A 13,584-nucleotide genomic window follows, 5' to 3' on the forward strand; every position below is an offset into this window, starting at 1 on the left:
GTATTTATTTCTTTTTTGATGAGAAGGAGCAGGGAAGTGAAAATCTCAGGAGAGCAGTATCAGTTTTCCGGTCAGCAAGCTCATTAAGTTAATATTTACTTTTAAAATGAATGTATTTGCCAGCCCTTCCTGCTGTTTGCTTGGGGACCATTAAACTCACATGTGAGAGCCTCTAACTGGTTTCCACTTCCACTGGGCATTTCACCTCGGAGGCCAGTGACTAGTATGATGTGCTGCTCCTTGTTTTAACGCCTGTCTTTTTTTTTAAACTTCAAATTACATTTATCTTGAGACTAAAGGAAGGGAAAGAAGTGAAACTTAGTTCTTCCCTGTTTCTTTGTGCCGCTGCTCAGTCTTGTTAAACTGATTTCTAATAACTCAATTGACACATATTTAGGGGTTTAAGAAAACTGGAAATTTGATTAAAATACAGCCTCAAAACTCAAAGATTGCATTTGAAAACTTTTGGTGTTTTTATTATTAATTCTAACACTGTTATATTTTTACATTGTAAAACAACACCTGGTCATTAATGATAAAGTTAAAAAAATACAGATGATATAAAAAAATTGAAGCTTAAAAACTTAAGTTGTACATTTAGTAAAAAGTTTTCTTTCAGTGCTATTAAAAAATATCCTTTCCATAAGTTTACATTTTTTTTTTTTCATCCCGGAACATAAGATATTCTTACTATCGTTTAAGCCATTTTTAAAGCTAAAGATCTCTTTGTAAAGTATTGTAGTTTAAAAATTTTTTATGACCTGCTTTTTGTATTTGTCAATAATTCTATTTTGAGACATCTTTTAGAAAATAATTGCTAACTAAGGATGAGAATGAATTTCTCTTGTTTCTGCTTTGCTCCTGTAGATTTTGACATGTTTATTTTGCATTTTGTTATTTTACTCAACTGTATTAGCTCCACTGTTTTTCAGAGGTTTCCTTTGGGTTTTCTTGGTATATAATCATGTCATCTGCAAATGATTTTTTTTAGCTCTTACTTTCCAGTATTACACGGAATGATTTTATCGTTTTTTTTTCCTCTTGATGCTTGTTACTTTCTAAATGAAGGCTATCATTTTTATTAGGTCTCAGATGAGTGTTTTTTCAAATTAAAAAATTTAATGAGCATAAGATAGTGATTATTTCTACTTCTCTAGATATTTAATAATCAAAGGGTCCTCAGATACATGTCATAGTTTTTGTTGGTGAGTTCTTTAAGCCTTCTGTGTTAGAGAACTGCCAATTATGTTTAATGAGTTGAGGGTTGTATTGAGGAATTCTTACATTTATTTTTGAAAGATCGAGAGATGCCTTTCTATTCGTTATCTTCTTGACATTCCTTTGGTCTTAAAAGTCTGTATGTTAAATGTTTCTGTGATGAAAGCCACAAGTGTGTCCTGCAAGATGTTGCCGTTAGCATAGGGTATTTTTAGAAACCTGAAAAATGTTTATGAACTTTTAGTGGGACCTCTACCACTGTTTTGGGGATCAGCGAAGAGCACCAGTTTGGAGATGAGTGTCAGGAACTTTTGATACAATGGTTGATGCATTGGGTGTTTTTTTTTTCCCCGAGATTCCTTTTATTTTCAAGTGGTTGGTGCTGGCTGTCCTGGTTGTTACTCTGTGTGCCCTCCAGGGCTGTGTAGCTGCACATCTCCACCCTGAGCTCTCTCTGAAGCTGGGTGGAGAGCGGGAAAACACAAGAACAGGAGCTTTGGGATCTCACTTCTCCTGTAGTCCAGCTGGGGTTCCCCACGCCCACCCTCCAGACAATCTTTGTGTATCTCCTTTTCCTTATCTGTACATCAAGGATCATGTACCTGGCAATGTTATTATTATTAATCAGATAACGCCTGTAAACCCTATAACAGACTTGGCACATAGCAGGCCACCGTCCCTCATGCTCAGTGACATTTGTGTCATGCTTCTCTCCATGTGAGCCCTCACACATCTGTAGGTCACATGATGGCTGACTTGATCGTGGAACACCAGTGATCAAATTTTAGGAACCTCCTCATTTTAAAGATGGGGAAACTGTGAAGTCCAAGCTGAGTCTTCCTCCTGCCCCTGCTCCCCTTCTCCCCCATCTCAGTGGCCTTGCCATGACCCTGTGTTGACTGGATCTGGCGGAAAGGAGTGTCCACTGGTGGGGTTTGTCAGCTCCGTGCGTGGATGGGATTTTAAGAGACAGTCAGGGGCTCTGCATTTGTGAGCATTATTTTTTTTTTAATTAATTAATTTATATTTGGCTGAGTTGGGTCTTTGTTGCTGCGTGTGGGCTTTCTCTAGTTGTGGTGAGCGGGGGCTACTCTTCCTTGCGGTGTACGGGCTTCTCGTTGGGGTGGCTTCTCTTGTTGCAGAGCATGGGCTCTAGGCATGCGGGCTCAGTAGTTGTGGCACACGGGCTTCAGTAGTTGTGGCTTGTGGGCTCTAGAGCGCAGGCTCAGTAGTTGTGGTGCCCGGGCTTAGTTGCTCTGTGGCATGTGGGATCTTCCCGGACCAGGGCTCGAACCTGTGTCCCCTGCATTGGCAGGCGGATTCTTAACCACTGCACCACCAGGGAAGTCCATTTGTGAGCATTCTTAACTAATGTTTTAGTAGGAAACAGTGCTCACATACATTACATCTACAGTGTGCATCTGTCGACAGGAGTTGCCAGAAAGATCTACGGTGATTACCTCTTATATAGAGGGAGGAAAATCATCCTGTGCTTTCTCACTTCTGGGTCGATGCCTCCCTTATAGGTTCTCCTGGTGATGTCTATTTGGTTCTTCTTTCTTGGTTGCCAACATTTTTCCTGGAACCTATTCATTGTCTTGGCAGGGGTAGACCCCTTGTCCCTATCTGTGTGTCCTGTGCCCATGTGTTGAGGAATTGTTTTTTGGTGTTTTTTTTTCCCCCATCGGTATGTTATCCCCTCATAGGCGCTGCATATCAAGATCTTGGGACCTGTTGTCTGAGCAGATATTCGCGTCCTTAAAATCATCTTTTATTTCCTTAACGGGGGTGTTTGGTTCCTGGCAGAGATCATTTCTTCCTCTCTCTATACTCGTTTGTTCAGCTTAGTGCTTTGCACCTAGTATGTGCTGAATAAATGTTGCTTGAAAGAATAAACAGAACATATTTTTGGTCTTTTTGGTGAATTTATTTCCATAATTCAGACATAACATTTCTTTCTCCCTCTCTTTTTTAGAATTCACCATTTTTTTTTTTTTTTTGTGGTACGCGGGCCTCTCACTGTTGTGGCCTCTCCTGTTGCAGAGCACAGGCTCCGGACGCGCAGGCTCAGCGGCCATGGCTCACAGGCCTAGCCACTCCGCAGCATGTGGGATCTTCCCGGACCGGGGCATGAACCCGTGTCCCCTGCGTCGGCAGGCAGACTCTCAACCACTGCGCCACCAGGGAAGCCCACGAATCATTTTTTAAAAAATGTTTTTCAAACTTTTTTTTTTTTTTTTTTTTTTTTAGTCCTTTGGCCTCGCTGTGTGGCGTGCAGGATCCTAGTTCCCCGACAAGGGATCAAACCCACGCCCCCTGCCTTGGAAGCATGGAGTCTTAATCACTGGACTGCCAGGGAAGTCCCACCAGTCATTTATTGATGATGAGACTTGAAAAAATAAATGATAAACCCTTAAATGATTTTTCTTTGTGCACATTATTTAGTCTTCCCCATAATTGGCATTAGTATTTCTACTTTTACAGACGGGGAAACTAAGGTTTAGAGAAGTTAAGCAACCAGCCCAGGGTTCCAGGGCTGGTGAAGTGGCAGAACTGTGGGTGACCTAGACAGCCCCCTTCCCGACGGCTAAAGTAGCCGCTGGAAGGGACCTGCTGGATTGTTGGCCTTCTGAAAGGAACGCTGAAAGTTCCTTGCATTTAAATGACGATTGAATTACATTTACTTGAATTCTGTGACTCTGAAGTTGCAAATGAATGCTAAGAGTGTATTAGGGTAGCCCTTGGCTGTGGGACTAATTGAGAAACAAAATGAAAGTGCTGCAAACAAATGGATTTTCCTACTTAGAGTAGGTGCTTCCTCCAGTCCCATCCATCCTGTGGCATTTGCCTGAAGGATTCTTTCTCATCTAATTAAACAGTACAGGCCAGATGTTATGTGTTGTCAATAATTTAGTACCCATGTCTTTTTGCCCCTATGGTTAGTTTGGAGACAGCAATTTAGAATAATCTGTGCACATATTTTAAAAACAGGTAACGACTGTCCGTTTGTGTGGTAGTGTTTTTGCTCATCTAGAGCTTATGGGGTTTCTGTCCATATCTTGAAACTGTCCTTTAGAACAACTGTCTGTCCAGTGTGGTAACTTTTCCCAGAAGTCTCTAGCTTCTAATGGGAGAAACACAATCTGTGATTCATGAGCATGTGTTTTGGGGTTAATTCTATTTGCATCTTTGGTTTTTCCTCCTTATTCCCAAGATACATACAAATTAAACATTCAAGATTGCACATCAGTGCGTTGGATTTTTATCTGGGGTTGTTCCTTCTGTAAGTGGGGAGTTGGGGATGTGAGGGGGTGTGGCAGTACTTACTAACCTTAGTAGTGATTATCCCAAACATCCTAAGCAAAGACTACCCTGAGTGTGTTTTTACTGAAAGCTCTTCCTGTCATTCTGGGTATTTTATACTGTTTATTTATTTACCTTTTTGAAAGGAAATTCCTTCCTTACTGTCCTATCTTATCTTAGATCAAAGTTTCCACCCAGGGACCCTTACTTAAATAGCATTGTCTAAGGCTGTATGTGTTTTCTTTCCTTCTTTCTTCTTCTTTTTTTTCTTTTAAAAGCTATCTGAGTTTTTGCCCCATCTGCACTCTCTGGTATCCCTTCATTCTATTTATGACTGTTGTGCAATGAATATTCATAGTTTCCATCATTAATGTAGTAATGTGCCATTTGTCAGTGCACTGGCTTCCTTGTACTATAATTTTTAAAATTTCTGTTTCTTTTATGTATTTATTTTCAAAATTTTGGCCTCTTTGTCTTAAACATTTTTTTTTCTAGGGTTTGTAATCATGTGAATTTTCTGCCCTTAACTGAGACATATGTGCAGGTCTAAAACTGTACTGTGCAAGATGTCAAATGGCTTAAAAGGATTTCTGTTGTGGTCTGAAAGGGTGGCTCTGTGTCTTCTGAGGGTATAGTCTGACCACATGAATACCAATAATTAGGCATCTTTTATTTTAAGAGAGGGGCAGCTGTTACTGTAGTTGAACTTGAAGATCTTTAGCTATTTTGCGCCTTTTTAAAAAAGGGCTATTCTCCATATATGCATCTCTTTGGTAGGTTTGGTAATAGACTTGGATACTGGCATGTCGATAATGTGACACAAGGAGGGAAAGTAAAAACATCTGAAAAGTAATATCTGAAGTGTTCTGAACATTAGATTTTAAGGTATTAGGTTTGTTTTTCTTAAGTTTTTTTTCCAGTGGATTAAAAAAAAAAAGTAAGGCACCTAAGCATTATGCATGTCAATTCATTTTTGAGTAATTTTAAGGTTAAAATCTTCACCCATCTTGCACTTGATCAAAGGGTTTAGCAATGAAAGCTCCCCTAGAGCATCCTCAGAGGTACCTTGGAGACTTGTTTGGATGAGAGTTGCAGTGGTGATTGTGCCTTCCAGGAGTTCTCAAGCCTTTTATTTAAATCAGTGCTTATTATCTCTCACTGTTGTTCAAGAACACAGCTCCTGACCCTGAAAATCCAGTGATGATTTCACCTGGAGGGTGAATTATTGGGCATGTGGGATTAGGGGGACAGACTGCTGTCTCCCTCTTTGCCATCATCAGAGGTCCTGAAGCCCCTTCTCCTGCTGGCTAACGTCAGGCAAGAGCGTCACTGCATATTCATAACAGATTTTGCAGGGCTTCAGAGTTCACAGAACAATTTCACATGTTATCTCAGTCAGTTCAGTCCCTGTGAGGTAGTGGATAAATATTTTCATCCCTGTTTTGTAGAGGGGGAAATTGCCTTCCAAGGAGGTGAGTGCTGTGCCCCAAGCCCCAATTTTCTATTCTTACAGTGGAGCTGGGTCTGGAACCAAAGTTTCCTGTCCTCCTACCTTGACCCCATTATTCTGCTTCACCCAAGAAAGTCAGGATTTAAGGACAGTGCATTTAGGATCAAATCAGGCAAGGTGTGTGACCTAAAAGCTCTAATAATGTGGATTTCAAAATGGTACTTAATTTCCTGAATATTATAATATTAATGAGAAATAATATGAATCAGCCACTAATTTCTCCATTCAGACAAATGCATTTGATTTTCCGTATTCCATGACAGAGTTATAGACCTGAATACTTAATTTTACATAGCTGTGAAGAGCGTAAATCCTATTTTGTATTTTTCAGATGCCTCAAGGGCCAAAAGCTCATACTATAGTAGGAATATTGGCAGTTTGGCTAAGAGAAGAGAAGGGAGACGACCTGGCTAGCAACCCTCCCTTGAGGAATAGGGATAAATGACTTCTGACAGTATTGCAAGCTGGGGCAAAGGTTTGGTGAAAACAGGAAGCTGCTTATGAGAATTCAGCGTTAGATATGGATTCGAGTCCGTGCTCCACCATGCAGTCCCTTTGTTACGATGAACAGACGTCTCCTAATCTCTCTGAGCCTCAGTCTCCTCCTCTGAGAGTGAAGGCTGTGAGGCAGTTTCATGTGTTAGGTGAGAATTCAGGGTGCTGGTGCCCAGCTGCCTGACGTCATAAACCTGCAGTCCTGTCCAGGCTCCAACACCTCTTGGTTGTGTGATACTTAACCTCTCCATGTATCTTGAAACAGGGGGATACTAATAATACCTACCTCATAGGGTTGTTAGGGTCACATGAGTTTCAGTACATGAATGGCTCACAGTAAATTTCCTGTCAGAAGTTAGTCATTCTTAAGTGGGAGAAGGTAGGGAAGTACTTGGTGCCTCTATTAAGCTCTCAGTATATTAGTTTCTTTTTCTCCCATATAGATGTGTTGAGGTTAAGCCTAATGAAAGGAACTTAAAAACCGCTGGAATTTGCATCAGACTCTGTTTATGTCGTTATTGGCCTCTTATACCTTGGACACATTTTTTTTAAAATGTGATATTTTTGTACTACTAAACCCTTAAAATATTGTGTTATATCATGTCTAGGAAATTCATTGTAAGCCTTTCAAAGAGAGAAGGCTTTGTGATAAAAGCCAGCTGCCCAGACATTTCCACCCTCCTCCCCCATCCCCCAGCCGACTGCACAGGCAGCATGTTGGCAGAGATCCAGATTTCCTAAGTGATGGGATTGTTCCCGAGACAGGAATGAGAGGAATCTGCCCAGATTGGAGATGGTTTCAGCTCCTTTGCTTGTTTCATATTCGTAGCCTCGTCCCTGAACTAACCGATCAGCACCGTTTTCCAGTTGTTGGGGATGCTGTTTTAACGCAGGTATGTAAGGTCTTCGTGTTAAAAAAAGTAAGTTTTGAATCTACTTTTTAAGCTCATGGAAGTTTTTCTGCTTTTCTTTGTACAACGGAAGAAGAAGTGTGAGTTCACTTCCATTTATAGTGTCATCTCTGCAAACCAACATGGTTAGCCCCTGGCTGTGCTCCACATGTAGCACCTTTCTTGATCTGACTCAAGTATTGAGATTGTGGTTTTACCTTCCCCATGTAGGGGTGGGAAAGTTTGGTGATTTGCGTGGCTCAGGCCAGGAAATTATTGGCTCTTGTCAATGGAATTTGTTTATCTTTTCCACTCCTCTGCATTCCTAGACTCTGAGAGAACTCATCATCACTGGGATTGCACTTCAGTTTGTATGAACTACTCCCCTTTCTCTATTTTTATTAAATATTAATACTTTATTTTTATTAAATATTATTTTTATTTCTCTCTTCTTTGGATGTAAATCCAGGAACCCCCCCCCCCCATTTCAGAAAGGGCTGTCTTGCTCAGCAGTTGTTAAAATAAAAAAGATCTGCTGAACACTTTCTGTCCCCTTTTAAATTTGACTGCCTCCTAAATACATGTTTTCTGCAGTTATCTCCATACTTTCTTTAAACTTAAGGTCAATGCATGTGTAAATCTCATGTGCTTCTAGACCTGTGCTATCCAGTGGAACTATAATACAAGCCACATTAAAATTTACTAGAAAATGAAAAATTTTTAGTAGTCACATTAAAACTGTAAAAGGAATAGGTAACTTTAATTTTATGTTATTGAACCCGATATATTAAAGTATTATAATTTGGACATGTAATCAGTATAAAAATTATTATTGTGTTATTTAACGTTTTGGGGGAGTAAGTTTTAAAAATCCACTTATGTATTCTATACTTGCAGCGTGTTTCAGTTTGGACTAGCCACATTTCAGGTGGTTAGTAGCCATATGTGACTCGCAGCTACCTTATTGGTTAGCAGGGATCTATACTTAAACTTTCCTTTTGTCTTGAAAAAGCACTGCACTGTACTGGCAATTATTTTCCCAACCAAGGGGCTTAGAAAAGAGGCATGAGTCTGTGCCTCATGTCTTTGGCAGTAATTAACACGTATCTAGAGGGATTTTCTTTGTTAGAAAAACCAGTTGTGGGATAAAATATCCTAAAACATGAATTAAAATGTAGCAGGTGTCAACCTACCTAAACAGTTGGTTGACTTGTTGATAGCTAGTGATAAAAATTGCTTTGTCTTATGGCAAGACTTAGCAGTCCTAACAAGACTCAGCATTTAGCACACTCCCTGGATGCGCTATCTTGCACGGAAGCTGGGGAACTCTGTTTCACGCTACTGAAGTCTAGTGCAAAGCTGTGAATGTTGTTTGTGATTGACCATGCCCCCCACTACTTTTCAAGGTCATCAAGTTTAAAAGGTGAAAGATGTTTGATCCTTAGGATGCCAGCTCATCTGCTTTATATTTCATCCTGTGCCCTGGTTTTTCCAGGATCCTTCAGTTACCTTCTTTGATAAAAATGGTTCTCGAGTGTTAAAGATCATTTTTGAATCTTCAATGTAGATGGGTATGGCTGATTTTCAGCCATGGGAGGGTCAGTATCTATTCTAGGACAGTGTTTCTCAAACTTTAATGTGGATGTGAATCACCTGGGGGTCTTGTTAACAGATTTTGATGCTGTAGGTCTGAGGTGGGGCCTGAGATTTTGCATTTCTCAAAAATGTTCTGGCGATGCTCATTTTGCTGGTCCACAGACCACACTTGGAGCAGCAAGGATTTTGTGCTATGGTCACAAAAATGCCAATCTTTGATAAGTTTTTATTAGCCTGCAACAAAAAGAGAAAAATAATAATGTAGTGAGTGAGGCTTTCCACTACACTAAAAGTGTTCTTGTTTTATCCACTTTTTAAAATTCAGAAATAATTTTCCTGCCTTCTGTTACCACGGTGATTGTAAATGGTAGTTCTTATTTATTTTAAAAAAATGATCTTTCATGACAAAATCAAAAAGCTGACAACCCTATTTATGTCTCCAAGTTAATAGGATATTTTCCACTGATCCACAAACTTCTGAAGTCAGATGCCACCCCACCATCTAAACTATTAGTTTATTAATTTTCTTTCATAGTACTTAGAATGTTTTGTATTGACATAATTACTTAGGTTTTTTTTAAAAAATAAATTTATTTAATTAAATATTTTATTTTTGGCCGCGTTGGGTCTTCATTGCTGCACGCGGGCTTTCTCTAGCTGTGGCGAGCGGGGGCTACTCTTCGTTGCAGTGCGCGGGCTTCTCATCGTGGTGGCTTCTCTTGTTGTGGAGCGTGGACTCTAGGCATGTGGGCTTCAGTAGTTGTGGCACACGGGCTCAGTAGTTGTGTCTCATGGGCTCTAGAACACAGGCTTAGTAGTTGTGGCGCGTGGGCTTAGTTGCTCCGCGGCATGTGGGATCTTCCTGGACCAGGGCTCGAACCCGTGTCCCCTGCATTGGTAGGTGGATTCTTAACCACTGCGCCACCAGGGAAGCCCTTGGATGTTGTTTAATGTTACTTTCTCCACTATGCTCTAAGCTCTGTTTTTTTCACCACTTTGTCCCTAGTGCCTCTCACTGGGTCTGGTGCCTGTTAGTCCCCAGCCAGTACTTTTCGAACAGCTTTATTCAGTGGATCTCAGTGGGAGGGGTACTGCTTTCACAAGTAGTGTTTTGGAAATGGTGGGAACTGACTTCAGTTGTCCAAAAGAATGGAGTGCGCTATTGGTGTTTGGTGGGTGGAGGACCAGAGGTGCTAGACATTCTGTAGTATACAGAACAATACCAAACAAGTGAAAGCTTATCCTGTGCATCCTGCAAAATCTTAGAATATCCCAATCAGAGATTCTATTGGTGAAATATGTCTATAATTATCTGAGCCAAAAACCTAACCCCATTTAACATACAAAAAATTTTTTTGACCCAGTTTTAATATATTCTGAAATTTTCAGAAATATAACTGCTGAATACTTCAAAAGTTGTACTTTGATTTATTGGTAACTTTTCAAAGACGTGTCCACCATTTTGGCAAATCCCTTCACCTGTAGCAGTGCTGCTTGTGGTATTTGAATTGTGCCAGTACACATTGTGGGCAATATATGATTATGAATATACCCCCCCCCCACACACTTTGCCTTTATTTTAAAATATCCAATAAAAAGTGTTGAACAGTCCCGGTGAATGAATTTTACTCTTTTTAAATTCAAATTTACTCATTAAAGATAGTTGCAGAGCATCTTACATCATTAAGTCATTAGTGTAGTCATGCCTATTTGTATCTTAAAATATGTATACACATAATTTACACGTATGAAAGATGGTAAAAACTACTCCTGTTTATTTGCCTTTATACTACAGTTTTCTCTCTCTGTGTGTACTGTGTCTATGGAGTTCCAAAGGTTGCTATCAAAATGTGGCTGTGGTCTGGTAGGGTCAAAAATCCCTGTTCTTATGGGAACATCATGGAATCAAGGATTCTTACATTCTGGCTTTGGCTTATTTCTCCAAGCTGCTCATTTAACATCTCTGAATTCACTAGATGCTGTGCATCATACAAGTTGTGGGTAAATGATTTGTGAATGACTGAACATGTGGTAAAGTGCCCTAGCTTACTTGGTGACTTCTTGCCTGGAGCTCCTCAGAAAGGCAGAGTGCCTACCTGAGACCCACTGTTTTGCTTCCCTTGTGGTTTTAGTTTGGGAAGACAGACCGCCTTGGAGAAAGGGATTAGCAAAATGCTGAGGTGTGAAGGGGTGGAGAGGTGCTGTAGTGGTGGTAGGGGGGGTAGTTTTATGAATTAAAAGTTCAAGCATGTCAAGTGAGTAAAAGTAGAATATGTTTTAGCTTCCCAGGAAGAATTTAAGATTCTTAGACCAGGGTCCACTGTTGTAAGAATTTTTGACAGTTATACATTTGTCTACTCCAGAGTGATTAACAACGGAATCCATGAAGACTCATGGTCTGGGGAGGCTTGTGTGTCTTGCTCAGTGGTTGGGTTGCGTGGGCCACTGGGCACAAAGGCCAAAGTTGGTGGGGGAGGAGTACACAGCATACACTTGGTGCCAGGAAGGGCTCCTGGGACTGAGTTGGAGAAAGATGGCAGCAGGTTCCGCAGCAGAAAACCCCTTTAAGCACAGATAATTCGAGTAGGCTTAGATCTGGCTAGAATGGGTGCTCATTAATTGGAACTAGAAAGATACAGGAGGCCTCAAGGATGATTGGCAGTGGAAAAAAGTTTACTGAGGTGAATCCACTTACAATGAAGAACAACATTTCATGATTACTATGCATATAAGGCTTGATTGGGATTCGGTCTTTTAGAAAGTTAAACTGATAATCATAAGATTAAGTTCATTCTAGTTTTTGTTGCAACTAATTAGAAAAAATGTGCGAATAATTAGAAAAAAAAAGAAATGAATTAAGTTTTTTTGGGAATAATCATTCTGAAATTGTATAACACATATGCTATCTTTGTTTACGTATAATCATAAAGAGGTCCTATTTATTTATTTATATTTTTCCAGGGGATTAAAAAATCTGATCATGGGAATTCCCTGGCGGTCCACTGTTAGGACTCCGAGCTTCCACTGCAGGGCCCCGGTTCAATCCCTGGTCGGGAACTAAAAATCCTGCAAGCCGCCTGGTGTGGCCAAAAAAAAAAAAAAAAAAAAAAAAAAAAGTTGATAGTCATTTCATTCCCTTTTAAAGCATCTGTAAACTTGTAGATTTAAAAATCTTTGATAATTATAAAGAGGATCTCGAGATCCTCATTTTCTGTGGTCTTGTGTGTGACAAGCAGTTTTCCAAAGTTACTTTAATTAATCTCATGAGAGATTGTCTATTTGGCAAGATTTGTAGTTGATTTGTTTGAATTTTTGTGTTGCTGCAGGAAAGGTGGATGGGGAGGAATATGACCGTGGAACTGATTTTATGAGTCATCCGTTCCCCAGAGGATAGTTCTGCATTATGATGACCTGAGTTTGGGGATGGATATTTGGATCACACATCCCCTTATAATCCTCACATTCTTTGTGTATTTCATGTTGCCAGTTAGGTGATATAATCAAGGGCTGAAGTGTGTTTATCTTGCGTATGTTTATCGTAGAGTATTATGCAAGGAGAGTTATTAATAAATACTTTTTGAATGGAATTGTTTTGAATATCATGAATTTCTATTCTTCTTTGACTTCCTATTTGCAGTTTCTCTCAGTTGCCCAAGGTTGCCATGATAAAATTCAGCCTAACATCTCTTTTGTGTTACACTTTATAAGGTAACATTTTCATCTAAAATTTGGATCATGACTGTTAAATGTTTGCCTCAAAGAGAACAGTTTGTTCTTTGAAATTAATAATAATTAAAAAAAAAAACCCACACACTGGATAGCATCTGTGTAGGGATCTTTCCCCTCAATATTGTAAGCAATTATGAATCATGACCAACGAGAGGCCTTGTAATTTATGAATATTCTGAAAACGATTAGGCATATTCTCCTGCTGCAAAGATAACACCAGAGTTAATGGAAGCGCCATATGCCTGGGGGAGATGTCATCAAGACAAACATGTAGTTTGTCAAAGTGATGTTTAGACGAGTGTAAGCAATATTAATCCACTCATAAGCTCTTGTCAAACTTAAGCCTGATTTTAAAAGTAGCTATTTTAGGCTTATTATATGTTGCTGTCTAGTGTAGCAACTGATTTGAAGCCATCAAACTTTAGAGTAAAAGAAAATTACATAAAATTAATCAGCATTTGGATCTTTTCTTACCAACTGCTTAATATAAACCTTCTTGATTATTTGAATTATCTTGACTGCTTTGACCCATCGTATTTTATTAAGAAATACTGGAGAAAGTAAGCTGCGTTCTCCACCTAAGGTACCACTTCTGTCCTGTATAGAAAGAGGTGTTAGCAAAGAGAGACTTTGTGTGATATAGTAAGTATTTAGTATGCATAATCATCCGAAGGAGCACAAGACCCTCTGATGCAGGCGTCTCCCAACTGGGTAACATGTACACTTACGCAAAGACTTTCCAAGAGGTATGTAGGCCTGGATAAAACTATCCAGGGAATCTCTTTCCAGATCCTTAACTTCTGATGTATTCTTTCGGGAAACTCCTCTCCCTGAAAACACATC

At 39.8% G+C, this 13,584-nt stretch overlaps 1 protein-coding gene across 3 annotated transcripts in view; it reads left to right on the forward strand.

Annotated features, from left to right (window-relative positions):
• CDK14 (cyclin dependent kinase 14) overlaps positions 1-13,584 on the forward strand; it is a 595,562-nt gene that overhangs the window by 22,142 nt on the left and 559,836 nt on the right. The window contains exon 3 of one of the 3 annotated variants that reach the window (XM_032642401.1): positions 7,356-7,419. The exons of the other annotated variants lie outside the window; for them this stretch is intronic. Within the exon in view, the coding sequence (XP_032498292.1) occupies positions 7,356-7,419 (64 nt within the window). The remainder of the gene's footprint in view (positions 1-7,355; positions 7,420-13,584) is intronic. 3 annotated transcript variants of the gene reach the window in all.

This window comes from Phocoena sinus, chromosome 9 (assembly GCF_008692025.1).
Source record: "Phocoena sinus isolate mPhoSin1 chromosome 9, mPhoSin1.pri, whole genome shotgun sequence".
Lineage (NCBI taxonomy): Eukaryota > Metazoa > Chordata > Mammalia > Artiodactyla > Phocoenidae > Phocoena > Phocoena sinus.